This window comes from Rhineura floridana, chromosome 5 (assembly GCF_030035675.1).
Source record: "Rhineura floridana isolate rRhiFlo1 chromosome 5, rRhiFlo1.hap2, whole genome shotgun sequence".
Taxonomy (NCBI): Eukaryota; Metazoa; Chordata; class Lepidosauria; order Squamata; family Rhineuridae; genus Rhineura; species Rhineura floridana.
This window is the reverse complement of record NC_084484.1, coordinates 1,252,586-1,276,188: the sequence shown is the minus strand read 5'-3', so window position 1 is coordinate 1,276,188 and position 23,603 is coordinate 1,252,586. Positions and strand designations below refer to the sequence as shown.

The 23,603-nt window shown below is 42.7% G+C and overlaps 1 protein-coding gene across 9 annotated transcripts in view; it reads left to right on the top strand.

The window, feature by feature from the left end:
- FGFR3 (fibroblast growth factor receptor 3) overlaps window positions 1-23,603 on the top strand; it is a 126,670-nt gene that overhangs the window by 77,485 nt on the left and 25,582 nt on the right. For 5 of the 9 annotated variants that reach the window (XM_061629812.1, XM_061629810.1, XM_061629809.1 and 2 more), the window contains exons 4-9: window positions 6,034-6,087; window positions 9,660-9,829; window positions 12,219-12,342; window positions 14,479-14,669; window positions 17,514-17,664; window positions 22,774-22,961. In XM_061629812.1, the coding sequence (XP_061485796.1) occupies window positions 6,034-6,087; window positions 9,660-9,829; window positions 12,219-12,342; window positions 14,479-14,669; window positions 17,514-17,664; window positions 22,774-22,961 (878 nt within the window). Of the gene's footprint in view, window positions 1-6,033; window positions 6,088-9,659; window positions 9,830-12,218; window positions 12,343-14,478; window positions 14,670-17,513; window positions 17,665-19,566; window positions 19,712-22,773; window positions 22,962-23,603 lie in introns of all 9 variants that reach the window. The other 4 variants (XM_061629816.1, XM_061629817.1, XM_061629818.1 and 1 more) reach the window with 3 other exon arrangements.

Sequence of the window (23,603 nt, the reverse complement as noted above, 5' to 3'; positions counted from 1 at the left end):
AGTACAGGAGGCTCCCTGCTTCAGAATATCATCTTCCAACTCATAGAGAGTAATCAGAAAGGCTTTGCTGTCCCCCCTTCTCTGTTTACTTTACTCTTAAATATAATTCCTAAAGAGGGCTACTGCAGGAGGGCAAATGGAAGAACAGTGCAAAGAAGTGCATTGTGGACTCAACTTGCAACATTGCAGGCTCTACTGGGATATTGACCAGTCAATTCACTCTGCTTCTGAACTGAAATTGGATCCCTTCATCAGTTGTGGTGTAGTAGTCCTGTGTAAAAGCATTTTGCAGCCGAACAGTAGTTCAAGGGGAGTATGGGCAGAGCCAGCCAGAGGATGGAACTCAACATGCCGTCCTACAAGCCTTTTGGCTTACAACGTCAGCACATTCCTTTCTGCCTGAAACATGGTAACGGAGAGTGAGATTTTCTCTGATAATGAGCAATCTAAACATCTCCTTATGTGAAAATGAAAAACACATTATGAAACTGGCACATCTATAAAAGGATTGTTGCATTTGACTAGCAGCATCAAAGGATGGACATCCCATGCATGTCCTTAACCTATGCTGATCTAGTTGCACGAGTGCAAAAATTGGAGGCTCTTAAGCACGCTTTTTGGAAGTGAAGTTCCTTTGACTGCCAAATAAATGTTTCAGACTGAAATGTGAACAATTAAACACAGCTCATGGAAACATCTCTTTGTACATGGTGGCAATTACATTATGCAGTGTAAAGGGAAGAAGAGGAATACCGAAAATAATATATTGCTGCAAATAAATGTCTTAATTGCCACACCCTCATCTGGAATGTTGTATTCTGCTGTGGTTACCAAAGAAATTTTATATTTCAAAAGACCCCTAGGAGAAGAAGAGAATGTTCAGCAAAAATGCCTAGAGATATTTTTCATGTTACAACAACATACTGTAAATATATGGTCCAGGTAGCTATACAGGGGCAATAAACAAGATCTTGCTTGTATTTTCATTTGCAGTCCTGCTGAAACTTAATGCGCCTGCCTCTTGGCAACTGGAAATTCTAATCATATATATGATCCTGCCAAGTAGAGCCATGCTGATTTCCTCAGCAAAACTGTTTATACTGGGCGTTGACAAGCAACCTACTTGCTTGTGAGCTTTTCAGATTGGGAAAATTGAAATAATTAAATATGCTAATGAAACTTACTAAACTTACTAAAGAGTAATTTTAGGTTTGAAGGTTTCTACTTAATCTATTATTTCCAGTCATGGACAGTCTAAGAACAGTGATTGTCTAGTAAATATTTTGTAACCTACTCTCTGGCCTGAGACAGATTTCCCTCCTTCCAGAGTCACTTTATTTTTTCCTGCTGCATTGTTCCTCTCTATTCTTCTTCTACTGACACACATAGCTAGTCCTGACCCCCACACAGAGTTTTGCCCTCTGCCCCCACCCCTGGGCATTTGGAATGGCTTTTAAAGTGCTTAGACATTGAAAAATTTATTCAGCACATACGTTAAAGCCAAACCATTGGGATTCATTCATTGAGTGCTTGGGAGTCCACCCTCTCATTTCAGTCTGGCTTGTGAAGATGAAGTTCAGCAGTTAATGATATCACGTATGGGGAGTGTCCCGTAGCTGTTTGGAGCCCCTGCTCTGGACAAAAGGCCCCAGCTTGGGCCCCCAGCATCCCCAGGCAAAAGGAATCAGGTAACAGGTGATAGCAAAGGCCTTTGTTTCTTATCCTGAGGCCCTGGAGAGCTACTACCAGGCAGAGCAGACCAGCCTTTCCCCAAACTGGTGCCCTCCAGATGTTATGGACTACAACTCCCATCAGCCCCAGCCAGCAAACATTTGGAGGGTACCAGTTTCGGGAAAGGCTGGAGTAGACAATACCTTTTTTCCCAGTTGTGTCCTTTCGACTGTAAGCCTGTGGGCAGGGAGTGTCTTGTTTGTCACTTTTATTAATATTTTGTAAGCCTTTTCAGCTGAAGAGTGAGGTAAAAATGGTTTTAAATAAATAAATAAATAAAATTCATCTGTATGCAACAGGATAGCACAGAAGCACACACCCTCACTTTCTGGGGCAGGGACTCTAGCTGGTGGAAGAGAAGGAGCAAGCTCACTCTTCCTGCTTGTGCTTGGAACATGTCTAGAGTACAGCCATACACCTTTTTCTGGGCAGGAGGAGAATCAGGCAACAGCTCTATTCATTCCGAGCAGGGCCGGCACTAGGCATGATTGGGCCCTTGGGCATAAGCCTGCCCTGGGCGCACGGCTCCTGCCTGTTCCACCTAGCTCCCTCCTGTCTTGTGCTGTTGTGCGTGCAGGGCTGCCATCAACCAAGATGGCGGCAGAGGCTTCTCTAAGGAGCTGATGCCCCCACTGCCATCTTGGTTGATGGCACGCATGCGCGGTACACTATGTGCGTGCACATGCCTGCCATCAACCAAGATGGTGGTAGGGACATCAGCCCCTTAAAGAAGTCTGCACCGCCATCTTGATTGATGGCAGCCCTGCACACGCAGCAGCAGGAGACAGGAGAGAGGTAGGTGAAGCGAGTGAACAAGTGGGCAGCCTGGAAGCTCCCTCCTTGTGATCTGTGGCAGGGGAGCACTAGTCTCCCACGCTGACGAGGGGCCCTTTGGGGGCCCTCAGCCAAGGCCTGACCTGGCCGCCCTTTGGCACAGGCCCTGATTCCTAGGTTTGTGAGAAATGTGTTTCTGGAGGGGTTGAGGGCCAGGGTTAGGGTAGGAGCTAACTGGGAACGCTTTGGAGAGCAAAAGAAGGGGTGGAAGAAGAGGGCAAACAGCTCTGCCTCCTCTCTTTGGCCACCTTCGTTCTCACACTGCTTTGCACTTTTTTATGTGTCTTGTATACGCAATTTCTGTTTCTATTCCTATTGATTATTGGCATGACTTTGGATGGGATACTTGCCTTGTTTTTTCCACTTGCTGAGATAGGGACATTTTGTCAATTGAGCCTTTATCTGGGGTTTCCTAGCCTACTGTAGCCAATAGGGTTGATGGCTCTTTACTGACACATCCTGCATGACTTCATAGGGGCAGCAGGAAGGGCTCAAGCCACATCGTGCAAGCCACTGCGGGCAGGGAGGCCTCTTGGCCTTTGCCTGCACTACCAACACAACATCTATGTTTTATGCAACGGTTGGAGCAATTTAGGCTCCAGAATAACAAAGGTCTCCAGTGGTCTGCGTTTATTCCATGTAATTGGCATGTCCCAGGGCCTAGAGGCCTCTGTGCATATTGTGCAATTTGAGGTGACCCTGTAGAATCTGGGGAGCACCCCCTGAATTCATTTGACCTGTCTGAATTACTATTGTATCCACCAGAGCTTGGAAGATTACTTTTAAAAAGGAATAAATTACAATTACTGTTATGTGGCCCCAAAAGAATAAATTACTATTACAATTACAATTGTTCTGAAAGGAATTGATTATTGTTACTCAAAAGTAATCATTACAATTACACCTAAGTTACTTTTTTAAAAAAAATGAGCCTGCAAGGCGCTGGCCTTGGCTGCTGCACACCTAATTCACCTGAAACAACATTAAAAATAAACACAGAGAGAGAGAGATGTAGTAGAAGAATTCTTTTTATCCATAAGATAGCAATGGTATTTATTTATTTATTTTATTTGTTAAATTTTTATACCGCCCCACTAGCATAGCTCTTTGGGCGGTGTACAACAAAGAAATACAAATATATACAATAAAATCCCATAATAAAATACAACAAAAATATAAGAAAGTAGGAAAACTAAAAACAGTTACAGCACATGTTAAAACTAGATTAAGTTAGATTAAAATGCCTTAGAAAAGAGGAAGGTTTTGACTTGGCGCCGAAAAGATAGTAACGTCGGCGCCAAGCGCACCTCATCGGGGAGACTGTTCCACAGTTCGGGGGCCACCACTGAGAAGGCCCTAGCTCTTGTTACCACCCTCCGAGCTTCTCTATGAGTCGGAACTCGGAGGAGGGCCTTCGATGTAGAACGTAGTGTACGGGCAGGTTCATATCGGGAGAGGCGTTCCAGCAGGTATTGTGGTCCCGCGCCGTATAAGGCTTTATAGGTTAAAACCAGCACTTTGAATCTGGCCCGGAAGCATATTGGCAGCCAGTGCAAGCAAGCCAGAACAGGTGTTATGTGATCGGACCGCTTGGTCCACGTTATCAGTCTGGCCGCCGCATTTTGCACCAGCTGTAGCTTCCGAACTGTCTTCAGAGGCAGCCCTACGTAGAGCGCATTGCAGTAATCCAATTGCGAGGTTACCAGAGCATGTACAACTGATGTGAGGTCCTCCCTACTCAGGTAGGGACGTAGCTGGGCTACCAACCGAAGTTGGTAGAACGCGTTCCGTGCCACCGAGGCTACTTGAGCCTCAAGTGACAGGGAAGGATCTAAAAAGACTCCCAGACTACGAACCCGTTCCAATGGTGGTCTCTCCACTGGTAAGGGAGGCAGGGAGGGAGGCAGAGGCCGCTACTCAGATCTTTGCACATCAGACTAAGTACACACACCCCCAAACACACACACTCTCAGCCAGCAAGCATAATCTCTCTCACTCAACCACCTCACGGACCCTGCCCTGCCACCAACTAAGGGACACTCACTCAAGCAAACATTTTCCCGAGATGCAAAAAAGTTAAAACACTGCAAATGCAGCAAAGTAGCCATGGAGGGCGGCAGAGGCTGCTTTGCACACCAAGTGCAAACACAGTATTAACACACACACACACACATCATCTTTCATCTCCACAGTTCTTGATCGCCATTCTGCTGCTACCTCCTTCTCCTCCTTTATCCATGTTCTTGTCCTCCGGCTCCTTTCTCCCTCCACTCCATTCTTCTCTACCACTGTTCATTTTGTAAAACAATTGTTTTCTCCACTCCACCCCGTCTCACTCTCCACCTCCTCCCTCGTCGCTTCCTACCCACCCACAGAGCACAAGGGAAGGGTGATGCTGCACAGAAGCCCAGTTTGAGGCACATGATTTTCATCCACAAATCAGAGGAGCAGAAGACTTCCACTGCTTCCCCCCCCCCAAGTAATGTCTCAATGTAATGCTGGAAACCTTACAATTACTCCTCAAAAGTAAAAAAATACTCCTATTACAAATGTAAAGGAATTAGCCACTCATTCCTCAAAAAAGTAATGAATTACAAGTAATTCCTTTTTTGTAACTAATTGCTTCCAAGCTCTGGTATCCACCACCACCAAATTCTGTTTTGTCTTTTTCCAGAATTTGGCAGCAACTTTGAAAGAGAGAAAATGAGAGAGAGAGCAAAGCTCCAAAGTGTGTATGCATAAGGAAAAGATTGACCATGTAATTAAGGAAGTTTAGTGATATCAGCTCTCAGACTTTTACTTCTGTATAATCTTGCTGGGCTGTAATATGATTTAAACACTATTTGAAACAGACTCTTCAGAAATCTACCTTTGTGCTCTATTGTAAATGGCTGCCACAAAAAACAAAAATGGACTAAAAATACAGATTAGTACATATGAAAAGGAGATAGGTGCCCTTGTTGATCTCTAACTGAATGTGAGCAAGCAGTTGATGTGACTGCTAAAAAAGCAAATGCAATCCTAGGCTTTGTAAACAGAATCATAGTGCCCAGATAAAGAGAAATTATAATTCAATGCTGGCCAGGCTGCATTTGGAATACTGTATCCAGTTCTGGATGCCATATTTTAAAAACATTGACACAACAGGACACACTGAGAGACACTTCTTAAAGTTGACACTTGACAACAGTTAGTCATATCTGTAGTTTTTCACACACACACTTTCTTCTGAAGATCATTGATAATCTTGGTTTAGCTGGATTAGCCCCTGTATGTGTGGATGAGTGCATTATTATATAACTGTACCAGTTCAGAGATAAAAGCTTAATTCAGAAGATCACAGCTTTATTGGAATAACATTTGTTGCTCATGCCATGTTCTGATAATGGAAACTATTGCAGGAATGAGTTCAAAATTTTACTTCCACAAAATGTAATTTCCATTTCCCCCCTTTCCTTCTGTTTCAAGACTCTCCATCATCAGGTGATGATGAAGATGGTGATGATGAATCTGAAGATGGAGGTAAATATCTAGGGTTCAGGACACAGACAAAGCCTAATCCTCAGCAGTGCTTATATTAGCTAAACCTCTGTTGAAATCAATGGGACTTGCATTTGTGCAGATGAAAAAAAGACTGATATATTGGCTTCAGTGATTTCAACTCTATTTTTAAAGACTACATTTTTACAGTATCTAGTGCTCAGTCAAATTGTCTCACTGTTGCACAGTGTCTGTTTTTACTATGATCTTTTGTTTTGACTGGATATGCTACTACCTGTCAGCTCTGCACTGAGATAACAGTGCAGGCGGGGCTGGAAATTCCTGGGTATCTACCAGGGCGGGAAAGTCCTTAGCTGGCAGTCTGGTCGTAAATCTGCCAGGCTAACAAGGATGAAGCGTGAAAAGGGCAAGGCCCTTCCTAAGCTTACGTGCCAAGCCAGAAGTCCAGAAGCGAGGTCAGTTGCCAAGGGGTCAGTCCGAGATAAGATTCAGGGAATCTGGAAACACAGGAAGCCACGCCTGATGTTGTAGTCAGCAACAAGCTGCAGCCAAGGTTTGTCTTTTAAGGAGCAGGTTTGTCAGCAGGTGTGAGCCATCAGCGTTTTGGCCTTCAGTGGACAGGCCTGCCCCTCTTCTGCCTGACCTTCTGCTGTCTACGTTCTGCAGGTGAGGGGGGAGTCTCCTGTTCACTGTCTGCGTCTGGCTGAAGGGCTTCAGCTGTGTCTGGGGTGCTCTGCAGCTGAGGGGGAGAAGGCGCTGGGTTCTCAGGAGGCTCCTCCGTGTCTCCTTCTGGGTCTGCTGCTTCTGGGTCTGCTGCTGTTACTCCCGAGTCATCCTCGCCTGATGAGTCCTCCGAAGGGGCCATGACACTATCTAATCACAGCTACACTAAAATTCCCAGTTCTGTATGGGCAACAAACACTTATTCACCAGGAAGGGACTTCTTATTTATATTATTTATTTATTTATTTGTTAAATTTCTATACCGCCCGACTAGCATAGCTCTCTGGGCGGTGTACAACAGAGAAATAATACAACAGAGAAATATAAATATATACAGTATATAAGTAGCCAAACCATAATAATAAACAACAAACTAATGAAAACATCTCAATAAATATACAATTAAGCAATCCCCTCACACTTCACAACAGTGTCTAACAAAAATATGCTGCAGTCCAAATAACAGCAAAAATGAATCTCCAAAATTAAATCTTGACCCCAAAAACAACTAAAAAACAACTAACCCCAGTAGTCTATAGACATCCCGAGCAGCAGGTTCACAGGCACATACACACACACGGTCTCCGGCCCCTTCAGCAGTTGCTGCTTTTGTAGCTGGAGAGAGACAGGGCCCCACCCTTCCAGGCCAGGTGGAAATCAGCCAGAAATGCAGGGAGCAGGTCTTGCAGAAACTCACACAGGTAGATGGTCTCTGGCCCCTTCAGCAGTTGCTGCTTTTGTAGCTGGAGAGAGACAGGGCCCCACCCTTCCAGGCCAGGTGGAAATCAGCCAGAAATGCAGGGAGCAGGTCTTGCAGAAACTCACACAGGTAGATGGTCTCCAGCCCCTTCAGCAGTTGCTGCTTTTGCAGTTGGAGAGAGACAGGGCCCCGCCCTTCCAGGCCAGGTGGAAATCAGCCAGAAATGCAGGGAGCAGGTCTTGCAGAAACTCACACAGGTAGATGGTCTCTGGCCCCTTCAGCAGTTGCTGCTTTTGTAGCTGGAGAGGAACAGGGCCCCACCCCTCCAGGCCAGGTGGAAATTAGCCAGAAATACAGGGAGCAGGTCTTGCAGAAACTCACACAGGTAGATGGTCTCTGGCCCCTTCAGCAGTTGCTGCTTTTGTAGCTGGAGAGGAACAGGGCCCCACCCCTCCAGGCCAGGTGGAAATTAGCCAGAAATGCAGGGAGCAGGTCTTGCAGAAACTCACACAGGTAGATGGTCTCTGGCCCCTTCAGCAGTTGCTGCTTTTGCAGTTGGAGAGAGACAGGGCCCCACCCCTCCAGGCCAGGTGGAAATTAGCCAGAAATACAGGGAGCAGGTCTTGCAGAAACTCACACAGGTAGATGGTCTCTGGCCCCTTCAGCAGTTGCTGCTTTTGTAGCTGGAGAGAGACAGGGCCCTGCCCTTCCAGGCCAGGTGGAAATCAGCCAGAAATACTTCTTGGTTAATTTTGAAACTATATATATATATATATATATATATATATATATATATATATATATATATATATATATATATCAGAGAATGGGGGTGGTCACTCTACTTTCATTTCTATGGCTCGCAGTGCTCTCCCAGCTGTCAGTCATAGTTACGACTTCACTCATTGGCCGACAGTACTGGAAGGTGGTAGCAGGCTTGTTTCTCTCGACATGACTGGGCAGAATAGTGCCTGCACATTTTGCCTCATTATCTCTAGACAGCGACTCTCTTTTTTAAAAGGCAACTGGGAATGTAAGCCAGCTGATGATACGAACAGGCACAGATGGGGGCAGGGACATGTTAGAATCTGAGTAAAGCCTGGCCAACTTTTCCTCTTTTTTTTGTAAACCGCTTATAGTTTTTTTTACAATCAAGTGATATATCAGTTTTGCAAAATAAAATAAAGTAGGCAATATGACAACCCTCTTTTTGCAGCACTTAGAGAGGGAAAGATATTGAGGCCTGTTTGCCACTGTCTCTGGCACTCACTGCTGGGAAGCAGTCGTCGTGCGGGGGGGGCAGCTGGAGCTCCCAGCATGCACTAGCATGACTATTCAGACATTGGAAGTGAAGAAGCTGGCAGCCTGCTGATTAGAAACTGGGAAAGTTACTGTCTTGAAGTTGCATACCAAGGAGTGCTGCCTACTTAAGGAAAATGTGCAAGAACTGTGTTCAAAGGTAGCAGGAACCTTTAAAACTGAAATTACCCATAATGTATTAATATAAACATAAAAGCCTCTTTGGTTTTCCTATGTATGGACTGGGTTTACTTGGGACAATTCAGATGGAGGACATGGCAACCATGATACAGGCTGAGTTAGTGTGTCTAATGTGCTGAATTTGTGTGCTTATTATCAACCTGACTTCATTGACCTCTATGCTGATTGCTACTAATTATCACATATGCAGTTGGCCATCCATGCACCTTCTTGCAAAAGGTGCTTCCTGTGTTGGTCCTCTTCAGAAGCACCTTTAGCAATGAAAATTTCAGTGCTGTTGTTGCTTGCCCACTGGGTTCTCTCTTTTGTTCTGACAGCTTTTGTTCCCTGTGATTGCTGAGCTCAGCATTCTGCTGAAATAAGAGTTGAAGTTTGTTCATTCAGACAGTCTGAGGACCTTGTTCTGAGGCCAACCTGGAGTGACCTTTCACTGAAGTTACTTTAAAGCTGTGTCAGCTCTGTAGAAAATTGGGTATCATCCACAAGCCTCTCTAAGACTCAAATGCAGCTACCTTTTTGTTTTTTTTATCTGTGGAAATAACAATGATTTTGCTAAAACTAAATTTAGCTGAAGCAGTTTAGCTTCCATTCCACATAAAACATTACATCCCACGCTCACCAACTGACATGGGGCATTTGGAACTGCAATTGCTCTGCTTTGTGTCTACAGTTGCTCCTTACTGGATCCGTCGTGATAGAATGGAAAGAAAGCTTCTGGCTGTCCCTGCTGCAAACACTGTTCGCTTTCGCTGCGCAGCTGCTGGCAATCCCTCTCCTTCCATATACTGGCTGAAAAATGGCAAAGAATTCAAAGGAGAGCACCGTATTGGGGGTATCAAAGTAAGGCACTGGTGGTCTAATCATGAATTGTTCCTTTTGTTAATCTCCAGCTTTGTTAACCTCATAGAATTGGCACATCTGAATTTTTGCTCACTGAGCAATCTTGAAAGGATAATTGGGTGTGGGATCCACCACTTTCACACAACAGATACTTTCCCTTCCACTCTGTACATCTTTAAAGCCAAACTGGTATGCTGATTTTCTCCTTGGGTATTATTTTTAGAATGCAAAATATGTTTTGGATACTATCATAAATTGGATAGTGTGGTGATACTGTTGATGTATAAGAACAACACTATAGGGTTCTTTCCTCCCCCCCCCCCAGTAAATTCTTAGGTTTAGGGTTTGTTTTTCCACTAGTTGCTGTCCTCTTGCAAATTTCTGCTAATACTCATGAAAAATTTCCCATGTTGCTGGATTCTAAATGTGTGTAAAAAACATAACCATGTTTATTTTTTTACATCAGAAACTCAGCTGAATTATAATATTAGATTTGCCAACATAAATCCAGTTTGCCCACACAGAAGTATTGCAGTTTGCATCAAGGTGGCTGTATTTTTCAAGGATGTATGCCTGCTACTCAAGAAAACATACTATAGTTTCCCCAAAAATGCAGTTGGCTTTTCATTAGCATATTTGTCATGATTAATATTCTGGGGATGTAAATTACTCATTTTTCCTCAAAAGTTTGTTTGCCCCACATAATACAAGGCAATGGAGAATACAGCAATATGTTTGGGGAGATGTTAAAGCCGTAATGTTTTTAAAGTGAAGAGCAATTTTTCAACAAATGCTTCTCATTTGTCTCACATTTTTCCACCTTCTGCAACAAGTGGAATAAACGGATATTTTAAAATGTGCACAGTCGCACATAAACTAACATTTGAAAGAGTGGAGAAGCTTCTTTTTATTCTGGTCCATGAAGCTCATAGTGAATATTCAGAATCAGAAACTATGGATCTTTCAGACACTGATTGGCTCATTAAACTTGGGTTATGCCAGTATTTTCAAGGATACATTATTAACTGAGATTTAGCGCAGTATAAATAATTTTTTGTTTACTTGTGTAGTTTTTTTGTCCCAGCCTTTCCACGAGGAACGCAGGCACAATACCTCCCCCATTTTATCCTCACAGTGACCCTGTGAGGTGGATTGAGCTGAGAGACAGTAACAGGCCCAAGGCCAGCCAGTAAGATTCATGGGTGAATGAGGATTTGAACTCTGGATATCCTGGTTTGTAGTGTGAGATTAAACCATGTTTTCCTGGTGTCAGCAAATTTGTTAATCCTGGCAGTTTTCCATTATTGTACATGACAGAAAGGAGTAGAAACGAGGAGAGTACATATGAGCACAATGCTTATTTGTTGTCCAATGAACTGTGGTTTATTGGGCTGAGAGTGTTACATCTGAACTGGGCCCAAGTGTAATTATTGCTGAAATATAGTAAATCATAATGGCCATGATCTGGCCCAAGTTAAGCACTTTGCAGCCCCATTGATTTTTAGGAGAGTTAAGCAAGTGCTTAGAATTCCCCATAGAAATCAGTGGAAGTTCAAGGTGCTTATATCTAGCTGGATTGTGTACCCATATAATTTTAGATTATGAAAGTGAAAATAATTTAATATTTTCTCCCCCTAAAAAAAAAGTTAATCTTTTCTTAGTTTTGTTCCTTAAAGTTTGATTGAAGCAGTCTCGTACTCTTTACAGTCACTGCTGTTGTCATAATTGCTGTTGTTGCCACATTTGTGTTCATCAATATGAGGAACGTTATGTGGATTTGAACTAATTCCTTGCTGTTTGCCACATGGAAAGGCGCATTACAGACTAGATGTCTGTACAAGAACAACGTTACATTTCACACAGTGTTTTGCATTAGCAGTTAATCATTTTCAGAAGATTCTCTGGTGCTGGTCATTACTGGTTCGTAGGTGTTCCTTTAATGCTCCCAATCCCATTTATCTGGCACTATAAAGTGGGGGGTAGTTCTGGGGGGAATGCAAGAGACTGTATGCCTGTGATAAAACACTTCTTCCTAATCATTTTGGTATAAGAAATTCTTTTATTGTGGTTTTGTTTGGGGTTAAATCCTATATTGTCTGGCACCAGACTACTGTATATATTTATCATCAAAGGAAGAGGTTTCCATCAAGATATTACACATTTGAAAGAAGATCTTTATGTGGGATCATAGTTGATGAAAGTTGCTCAGATTCATTCAATTTCCTTGTTACTTCAAGACTATTTTATACTTTTAACAACCACAATCCTAATTTGAAGATAATGGAATTCAACAAAACCTTTCCCTTTTCCACATTTCTCTTCCTTCTTTGCTGTAATCGCTTGTGCAAACAAGGCCAATTTGTGATTATTCTTTATTGTCCTTCTGCAGCTCCGGCATCAGCAGTGGAGTCTTGTTATGGAGAGTGTGGTTCCATCAGACCGAGGCAACTACACCTGTGTAGTGCGAAATAATTATGGTGTAATTTGGCATACTTACCAGCTTGATGTTCTTGGTAAGTGTTCTTTCAGCTTGCTCGCATCAGGTGAACGGTGTTCCTAAGCTGGCTTGAGGCTGTGGGCTAGAGCTGATTCAGATCATCGCCACTGGGTTTTCATTCATGTGGAGGGATTTTTGCAGCACCTGCTGAAACAAGCTATCAGAACATCCAAGAGGATTTAGATACCATTGATCAGCCTTCCCACGTCCAAATGTTTGAACCCAACCAGAATGTAACATTTTGGAAAAAAACCACACTAGCTTTTCCCAAGACTGTTCAGGTTTGCTATGTAAACACTGGGTATGGGGATTGGAATGGCATTCTGTATCCTAAGGATATTCAGGACGACTTTTATTTTGTGGGGTTGTTTTTTTTTGCTATGAAACAGATTGCTATTCTTTATAAATATAAAAAATACCCTGAAAGTAAGGTCATATCTCAAAGCAGAGCGGGGCGGGAGGGGTTCTGTATCATGTACAGTTTGTTTCGTACTCTACCCAAGAGTGACTGTTTCACAGTGCCTACAGTCAACTAATCTAATCCCCACTCTGTACATTTTCTTTCATATATTCCCTTATTGTTCGCAAATAACAAATAAATAAATAAAGATAGAGAAATGTTTATATCCTGGCCTTCCTCCCCAGGGCAGCAGACACATCAATATTATTTAAAACATTCTAAAACAGTTTAAAACAGTAATATTTCTCTGGTAATGATGTCAGAGTTGCCAGCAGCAGTATCCTTCAGCTGTGCGGTGCCTGTGTTAACATTACTCATGAAAGTAAATCATGAGGGAGACAGATGCACCTCAGCAGGGAGAACATTCTGCATTCTGCAAATGGGGAGTTGCCACTGAAAAGGCCTTGTCATGGGTCACACCAACTGAGCAGCCCACAGTAACAGCACTACCAAGGCCTCACCTGCTGATCATAGGGTCTGAGATGGTTTATATATTGATATTGAAGGTGCTAGCTGTTTATGGCTTTGTATGCTACTAACACCTTGAATTGGGCTCAGTAGCTCACAGGCAGCCAGTGCAGTGCTTTCAGGATCCCATTGGGTTGCCCCACTTATCAGCCTAGCAACTGCATTCTACACTAGCTGCAGCCTCCAGACCGTCTTCAAGGGCAGCCCCACATATTGCACATTACAGTAATCCAGTTAAGATTCCCTTGGGGCAGAATGGGTAATTCACTGGTGCTGCCCTGTCTTTTGATTTTTCTCTGTTCCTGACTGATAGGCTGTAGTCAGCAGCAGATGGCAAGGTGGGGCTGCACCTTTCACCTGATCTTCATTCAGCTGAGTTGCTGCAGCATGCCAGGTCAGAGGGGGAGGGGAGCAGTGGTTGGTATGGTGCAAAAACACTGGTGGAACCAATCCAGTGCTCCTGTAGCATGTTTGCACCTCACTGCTGCATCCCTCTCCATCCTGGTATGTTGCAGCAACTCAGCCATATGAAGGCCAAATGAGCAGCACATCCCCACCACGCCATCTGCTGCTGGCTGTAATTATATGTGACTGATAGAACTGGGCCTGGCATCCATGCCCAGCATACTGGGGCAAATGCTGGGGTCCAGAGGGAACACTGGGGATGGTCTTTTTTTTTCTTAGCCCAGGATTCATCATAGAAGTGCCAAACAAGTGACTGAAATGGCAAAGTCTTCTGTAATGGTTTGTCTTGGTGACAGCTTCTCTGCTGAATGCTGGGCTCTTTACCACTACCTGTCCCTGGCTGTCATGGGTGCTGGCCCTGGAGAGATTTTTTTGCTTTGAGATTTGTCAGAAAAGCCTCCAACATTTGTCCAATGCTATTTTTGTTTACATTCACTGTGTAATTCTGCTGAGTATCCTGTCTTTCTTAGGTCTCTTAGCTTACATCTAGACTGAATGTTGTCATGTTGGTGTAGCTGATAAATAGTCTGTGATTGGGGTCTTTAGTGCGCTATGTGGAATAACAAGAAAAATCACCAATATCACCTAGCCAGAGATTGTAGTGCAGTTATTTACAATGAATCCCTCCTCCAATCAAATTCATTCAGCAGCATTCAGAAGTATTATAGAAAGAGTTAAATGAAAAAGCACTCTATAGAGTAGGTTCATATTAATTACTGTAAAAGAATCAACCCATCCCTCCTTTCTTTTCTTATATAGAAAGATCTCCTCACCGTCCTATTCTCCAAGCAGGATTGCCTGCTAACCAGACTGTGGTGGCTGGGAGTGATGTTGAATTCTATTGCAAAGTATACAGTGATGCCCAACCTCACATCCAGTGGCTGAAACATGTGGAGGTCAATGGAAGTAAATATGGACCAGATGGGACTCCTTATGTCACTGTTCTAAAGGTTGGTACACAGCCACACATCTCCTCAATGTCCGTTACACTCTAGAGGTGGACCTGTACTCTTGAGGCACTATTTCACAGCAATGAATATTTCTGGAACTTGGGCATTATTGACAGTAAAAACACATAACCTAAAAGCAGGCAACATATGCAGAAAATTATATAATATTCCACCTATGAAGTTGGCAGGTATATTTGAGGAGAGGCCTTCTGGGAAATCTAAAATAGAACCTGACCTGACTTGTGATAAGCTGGTGTAGCAAGTGGGGAAGAAACTAAGGCTGCATTCGTAACTCCATTTACTTGGGAGTAAGCCTATTTGATTCAATAGGAATTACTTCTGAGTAGGCATTAGGATTGCACTGTGACCTGTTGGTCAGGAAATACCAGGTTGAATCTGACATCTGCCATGAACTCATTAGGTGGCCTTAGGCAACTCCCTCCCTCTCAGCCCCACCACTATCATGCAACATAGAAGATCATACTGACTTGCCTTATGGGATTGTTGTAAGAATTGCAACCAGATAATGCACATTAAGCACTTTGAACACTTGAAGTCACTATGCAAAGATAAGTAGTATTAACTATTCTTACTTTAATGGAACATTAGGCAACCGGATTTCAGATTTGACATCTGATCTAGCAAACAGTTTCTCAAACAAGAATTACACTCAATTTTCTCTCCTATGCTATTAACTTGTATGCCAAATAATATACCAAAAAAAAAAAAAAAGCCTTACTTAACGATATTAGTAACTTGGTATGTTGGTACGGAGAGTGATATGGAATGTAAGGTCACTCTCCATTTCAACATAAAAGACAGACAAAAGGGGGAAAATACACTATTTATTTATTTTAATTTTGTTATTTAAGACATTATATACTGCTTAATCATTCATATTTCTAAGGGGTTTACATAACAAGGCATACATAAAATAAAACAATGGAATCATCATAAAACCAAACTTTACCTTAAAATGCCTGCTGTTACAATATGCTTGATCATTTACTCAAATTCATATTCAAATCAGATATATGCCTATTTTTGTCCAATTGAAGAGGCAGTCCACATAGGTGTGACTAGGACATGGATGACTGAGGCTAGGTCTAATTTCTGTAGGGTAGAATAGCCTTTCCCAACTTTAGGGTCCCCAGAAGTTGCTGGACTACAACTCCTATCAGCCCCAGGCACTATGGCCAATGGTCAGGAATTATGGGAACTATAGTCCAGCAACATCTGGGGGCCCAAAGGGTTGAAAGGGCTGGGAAAGAGTGTAATTGGTGTACCAGTCAAAACTGCCACCTACCCTCCAAGAACAGGTCCATGTTGCAGAGGATCCCCAAGCTGCAAACTTGGTTTATAAGGACGAGTGCAAATTCATCCAAAATCTAATGCCAGCTTGGAACCCCCAACCAACAATCCTTCCATATTGCCTGGATTAAGTTTCAGCATATTCACTCCCATCCAATTCAGTAATGGTTCAGGACTTCCACAGTCTCTCTGGGATTAGCAGATGGACACGAGAGACTTAGATGTCCCAGAAGCTCCAGAAAGATGCTTAAAAGCACAGGAGACAAGATAGATTCTTACGGCACCCCATAAGCATGTATCCACAGGGTGGGCAGCAGTCTGCCATCTGATTCTGAGATCACATGAGTGGGAGACGTTGCTCCTATGCTTAAGGAGTTGATTTAATTTTGGTAGGTGATCATAGTTCCATCTACATGTGGTTGTGATCTTGCATTTGCCTGTCTTGGATCTTTATGTCCAACTCTAATAAAACTGCATTTCTGACATACCATTGAGGCATCCAAATGAGTATTGTTTTCTTGCACCAAGTGTAACAATATCTTACATTCCTCATGATCTTTACACAAACCCAACACCAGCACCTGAGAAGATTAGTCAGTAGCCTGGGTGCCCTGGGCAAGTGAAGCAGACCAACTGAACCAAGCCCCAGGCCCACAGTGAATCCCAGGAATTTGCTGAGTCTTCATTCCTGGCCAAAGAAGGATCAGGGCCACAGTCTTCTAGGACAGCCTTCACCAACCAGGTACCCTCTAGATATTTTGGACTACAGCTTCCATTAGCCCCAGCCAGTGCAATCTTGTCAGGCTGATGAAAGTTATAGTCCAGAACATATGGAGGGCACCAGCTTAGCAAAGGATGATTCATTTTAATTCTTCTTTTTAGTCTGTATGATATAACCAATATCTTGGCAAGACTGACAAGCAAGGAAGTTTGTAGTTAATGAGCAAATTAGAATGAAGATGACCCTCAGAGCAGGGGTAGCCAACATGGTTCCCTCTAGATGTTGTCAGACATTTCACAGTATCGTTGCCCATTGGCAGGTGTCAATGGGAACTGGAGTCACCTCATGTTGGTCTTCTAGGAAGGCCCATTTATTCACCATAATTGTTTCACTTAATCCTAAAGTGAAAGGAAATATCAATTAATAGTTACAACACTTGCTGGCTTGTCAGGTACAAGTAAACCCTAAGAACGGCAACAAATTGAAGGGTGTTTGGGATCACAGTTTAAAAAACATGAGAATCTTAAGCTAAAGGAATGTTTTGAAATAAGCAACAGTTTAGACTGCTTTTTAAAAAGAAACTCCAGAAGAAAAGGATATGGACATTGAATTCATCTCCCCAGCAACATCATAGAACATTCTGCTTACGCACTGGAGTTTTTCTGGCCTCTACAGGTGAATTTATGAATGAAGAAATCCCTAAATTCAAAAAGAAATGGTGAGATGCAGTAAAAGATATTCAGTCCTGTCTAATGTGTGATGAAGAAATATTATTTGGTTTACTGAAGTTCAGATTTCTGTCTATTCTGCAGTCTTGGATCAGTAAAAACGCTGAAGCCGATGCTAACCTAAATCTGTTCAAAGTGACAGAACAAGATGAAGGCGAATATCTATGTAGAGCCAACAATTTCGTAGGCAGAGCCGAAAAATCATTTTGGCTCCACATTGACAAATCAAAACCAGGTAAACCCTTGACTCTGTCCCAAAGGCTTAGCAACTGCAAGAATGAGCTGTAACGCTTTAAGATGCTAGTCATTGAAATTAATTCTCATTTTGTATTCTATCCTGTTGACTGATACTGTATGTCTTAATGTCACTACTTATACTATTGAGATAAATTAAATGCTTTAAAAATCAGTTGCAAAGGAAAAATTCCCACATTAATGACTGTCAAACTTTGCTCACTTCATCTTTTTCACTTTCAGCTGCATGGTAATGACCTGACTCTTCATAATCGTATTATTTATAAATAGATTGTATCCATTTCATTATTCATTAAATAGCTTCTGTAGATCAGATATCAAGTGTCAGATAAACACTTCGCATCTAGAAAAGAAGAGAACGTTCACACAGCCATTGAAATGTACAGGCCAATTACTGAAAAATCCCTGAAAGAATCTGAAAAAAAGGAAGCCCGCCTCTTCCCCAATTTCCATCAGTGATATTTCAGTAATTTTGCATGTGAATGCATGGAAACCATCAGAATCCAAATTAGATTACTGCAATGCACTCTACGTGGGGCTGCCTTTGAAGATGGTTCACAAACTGCAGCTTGTGCAAAATGCAGCGGCCAGATTGGTAACAGGGACCAGACGGTCCAAACATATAAAACCAATTCTGGCCCGCTTGCATTGGCTGCCTGTATGTTTCCGAGCTCGATTCAAGGTGCTGCTTTTGACCTATAAAGCCTTACACAGCTTGGGACCACAATCCCTGATGGAACGCCTCTGCCAATACGAACCCACCCGTACACTATGCTCAACATCCAAGGCCCTCCTCCGGGTGCCTACTCCGAGGGAAGCTGGGAGTCTGGCAACAAGGGAGAGGGCCTTCTCAGTGGTGGCCCCCAAATTATGGAATTATCTGTCTGACGAGGTGCGCCTGGCGCCAACACTGTTATCTTTTAGGCGCCAGGTCAAGACTTTCCTTTTCTCCCAGGCATTTTAGCATGTGTTTTAAATTGTTTTTATATTGTTTTAAATTTTAAAATTGTGTTTTAAATTGTTTTTAAAATATGTGTTTTAAATTGTATATTTGTTTTAATGTTTTTGATTGCTGTAAACTGCCCAGAGAGCTTCGGCTATGGGGCGGTATACTAGGTAGGTAGGTAGGTAGGTAGGTAGGTAGGTAGGTAGGTAGGTAGGTAGGTAGGTAGGTAGGTAGGTAGGTAGGTAGGTAGGTAGGTAGGTAGGTAGGTAGATAGATAGATAGATAGATAGATAGATAGATAGATAGATAGATAGATAGATAGATAGATAGATAGATAGATAGATAGATAGATAGATAGATAGATAGATAGATAGATAGATAGATAGATAGATAGATAGATAGATAGATAGATAGATAGATAGATAGATAGATAGATAGATAGATAGATAGATAGATAGATAGATAGATAGATCGGCAGAAATTAAGAAGTTGCTGGTTTCACAATGGATGTTTGTGTTTCTGGGGGGCATTATCTAAAAAGCCCTCTGTTTTCTGTGTTTACCTCATCACTTACATTCGTTGTGTTTTAATCCTTGCTGCTTGTCCTCATTCTCTTCTTTTCTCTCCTCCACCTCACCCTCTGGCCATACTAACCCAGAGACAGTCATATTGTGGAAGCAATTTTTCATTCTGAGATGCATTTGCTTGCATGCATTATTAGTGGGACAGAGTAAGAGCCTGGTGAAGGGAACTCTTTGTTTCTGACACAACTGGTTGTGGTAGCGCATGAGGACAAGCCACAGGCCCCTCAAAACTTGTGATCTGCTTTTGAAATTTGCCTGAGCATTTGTGTTGCCTTCTCTGGGAATTTGGCTTTGGGATGCGGGGTGGGTGGGTTCTTCTTCCTTTATCTTGTGTATTTTTTTTCCTCTGTAGACAGCAGGTGTTAACAAAACAGATAAGGAGCTAGAAATTCTGTACTTACGCAATGTCACTTTTGAGGACGCTGGGGAATATACTTGTCTTGCTGGGAATTCTATTGGGTTTACACATCATACTGCCTGGCTGACAGTATTACCAGGTATTTCTGCTCTGTCTCTTTCTCCTTTCCTGCTTCAAGGGGCCATCGTGCCACTTCTGAAATGCCAAGTTCTTGAGCGATAGATGAGTCTTAATCTTCAGCCAGCTTGTGTTGAGACAGTGATAATCATCTACATATACCAAAACCTTTTCTGAAATATGTAACTTAATAATCAAGTTGGTAGTAAATACTTTTATTTCTCACTCCAGAAGAGAGTTGCATACAAGTGAGTAGGTGTAATGCTTAAGAATCTCACAATGACAGCCAGCTGTTTTGATGTAATACACATTTTACTTGGTTGCAAGTGCATAATACCACCATTTGAGAAGTGTTTGTTTCAAACTATGAGCAGCTCAAACATTTGGCATTTCTAAGCCTTGACTTCATGAATTGGGTGGCTTTTCATATCACTGAATCTAGTTAAAAGTGCTTCTTTGGCTAAACTATGTCCATATTCTATTGCTGAACAAAATCTCTCTCCACCTCTACCCTCAGTTCGCAGCTCTTGTAGTATCTATCTGTACAGCTCTGTTGGGTGGAAATGTTGATGCTGTGTATAAAAATGAAGGTCACATCATGACAGCTGTTGAGAATGTGTGCTCTGTGTATTCATTCTCATTAAATATCCTTATCTGTGCTAGCTTTCTGGAGTTTATTGGGTTATCCTTTCATCCCAGCAGCAGGATATGGTTTCTCCTGTACACTGCAGCACATGAGGCATTCCAGTTTCAAAAACCCAATAGTGCATTTCAGCATTTTTCTGTTAATTAATACCTATATGCATTTTATTTCAATATTTAAATGGTTAATAGATCATTAATAAACATGGCAGAGAGTGGCTCTCAGAACATAACACTTCTTATCTCTTGAAAAGCATTTTCTACAAGCACCTATCTACAATTTTTTCTAGGAAATTCTTTATAGAGGTGATGATAACTTCAGAGTCAGGCTCAGTGTATTGCTAATTTATTACTGAGTAGTGAAACAGCATCTATATCAGCCTTCCCCAATGTGATGCCCTCCATATGTTTTGGACTACAGCTCCCATCAGCTCCAGGCAGCATAGTCCCACATGAACGCAGTTCCACATGTGTGAGAACAGTGGAGCTCTTTTCAACACCCCAGGGACACTATCGTGCATTTTTGTTTAAACAAACTTGAATATTCCAATAATCCAGAGTATATGGGAGTTTTGAGAGTATCAATAGTAGAAGTTTTTGGATTTTTTTGGGGGGTGGAGAGGGAGATGCATGAATACTCTGCATATAACAGGCCCAGATGCCATGATACAAGCAAAGTACAGAATTCATGTGTTCTGTATAATACCTAAGAACACTTAATTGGCAAATGGGGTTAAACCAAATATGACTAAATGAAAATTGTATTAAGTAACCAGCACTGTAGATTTTCAAATAAGACTTAGGAAATGTGAACAGTGTTAATGATGGGTTTTTTTGAAAACCAGCCAACTTTAAAGCTTTTGTGTTGAGGGGCTCCTCCCCTGCTTGCTTTACTCGCCAACTCTGCCTACTGTCGCCAGCACTCCTCCCTCCCTCTGCTTCCATGGCTCACTAGTGCTCCCCTCCCTCCTGCACATGGGTCACCAGCACTCTCCCTTATATCAGTTGCCAAGGCTCCCCTCTCTCCCCCCATGGGTCACCAGGACTCTCCTCTCCCTCCCCCCCCACAGGTTGCCAACACTCCTCCACCCTTAGGTCACTAGCACTCTCCTACCCCCATGGGTCACCAGCCCCCCTCCCTCACCCACTGGCCTTCCTCCAGAACCCACCCACTGACTGACTGAGAACCAGGACCAGCCAGCACATTCACAGCCGTAGCCACTACTGGGCACTTTGTGCGCCTCCGCAGCTGCCTCCCCCCCTCACATGATGGCTGTGCTCTGCCACCCTAGTCAGAGGCAGCATGCTTCTGAAAACCAGTTGCTGGAGCCTCAGGAGGGGAGAGTGTTCTTGCACTCGGGTCCTGCTTGCGGGCTTCCCCCGGGCACCTGGTTGGCCACTGTGAGAACAGGATGCTGGACTAGACGGGCCACTGGCCTGATCCAGCAGGCTCTTCTTATGTTCTTATGTTCTTATGTTCATTTGCATGCTGCCACCACCACCACCAGGCACCTCGCCCACCACTGCCACTGGGTGCCTTGCCCACCGCCACAGCCATCTCCTCCACCCCTCTCACACGCTGCTGCTGCCATTGGCATAACCAGACGCCTTGTGTGTCGCTATCGCCACCCCACCTTTTCTTGCCTAACAGCATCGTACTACTTGTGAACGCTTCTGAGCAGGCACATGCCTGTGCAGAAGCATTCATAGGTAGTGTGACACTTAGAGAAATATTATATAGCAAGATTATGTGTAATTGCAAGTGAACCAAATACTGATTCATGGCTTATAGTCCCTTTATTGAGCCCAAACTTTCTGTTCAGGATTCTTCTGACATACAATATGGTTAACTAAAAATGCATATTTTAGGGGAAGAATGGATATAAAATCATACAATTGATATGTGAATTAAAGCATTTTTTAAACATCTACAAAAAACAGAGCAGAATGAACTTCTGATTAAGTGTATGTGAAACTGACACAGAACGGAAATAAACTGATCTGTCCATCCCTAGTTATAACATGACAAACCTTAGCGGCACTTAGATTGATTCAGAACATTATTTTAAAAACAAAAACACCTTTAATTTTGCCACTTAGTCTTGCAGTAACATTTCACCAACACTTACCTAGTTGTGATCTATTGTTCTGTAGCAACTGATTGAAATGACAACTCTTTATCTTTTGGGATGTCATAAGTACACTATAGAATATTGGATGTTTGTACTCTGCCTCTGAGATTCCTATTGTACTTCACATTGCTAATTCAACACCAGGTGGAATCCTAGGCAGCATGTGGGAGAACATACATTTTGTTCTTTGCTGGGTATTTGGGGGTACGGTATAGACTTCCTAGGCATTATCTGAACTGAAACGTTGCCTTTAACATCTGTACTGTATGTCATCCATTGAGGAACCTAACATGTATATTTTATTCCTCAGCAGAAAAGCGAGTTGCAGTGGATGACTCCGGCTCTCTTTATGCAGGCATTCTCAGCTACGGGACCGGCTTTGTTCTTTTCATCTTGGTGGCAGTGGTGGTGGTGATTTATAGAATTAAAAGACCAGCAAAAAAAACAATTAACACCACCATTGTTCAGAAAGTTTCCAAGTTCCCACTCAAGAGACAGGTAACAGAAAGTAGATACAAGATTCCTATTCCCTCACTATATCCTTCCCTCCCTGTACTACCTTCTTTCTAGATCAGAAACTTATCCTGATGATTTGTGCCTGTGGAAGTTCTAAGTGAGATATTTGGGCACTGCTTGCAGAAAATGGATTTATCAGCATATTTTATCTCTTCTCCTGAAAAATATTTAAACAAATGTGTAAAATATAGTCTTAAAATCTGATGGTGGTTTAAAATGTTCTGGTTTATACCTGATTTTCTTTGTCTGATTCTGCTAAGGTCTGATAATTTATATAGTATGTTAACCAGGCCTTCTAACTGAGAAAAAACATAGACCTTTCGAAAACCATGGCATGGTTCTGGGCTAGCAAGAGAAGACATAACTAATATGATTCTGCTGCCACTGGTGTAACCTGAATGCAGTATTAGGCCTTCTTTCTCCTAGGAGAAAGGTTAGCATGAGGGCATCAGGTGGATGCTGTTGTACGACAACCCCTGTTTCTTGACCTGACTCCACATGGTGAGCTTCAGCACCAGAGGCACAGGGAGGGCCAAGTACCAGTGGTGCAGGTGAGGAAGATGACAAATCTTAAAGGAGATAATTTTCAATTTTCTAGAGACTCGCTTCTCCTTTGTTTGAGGT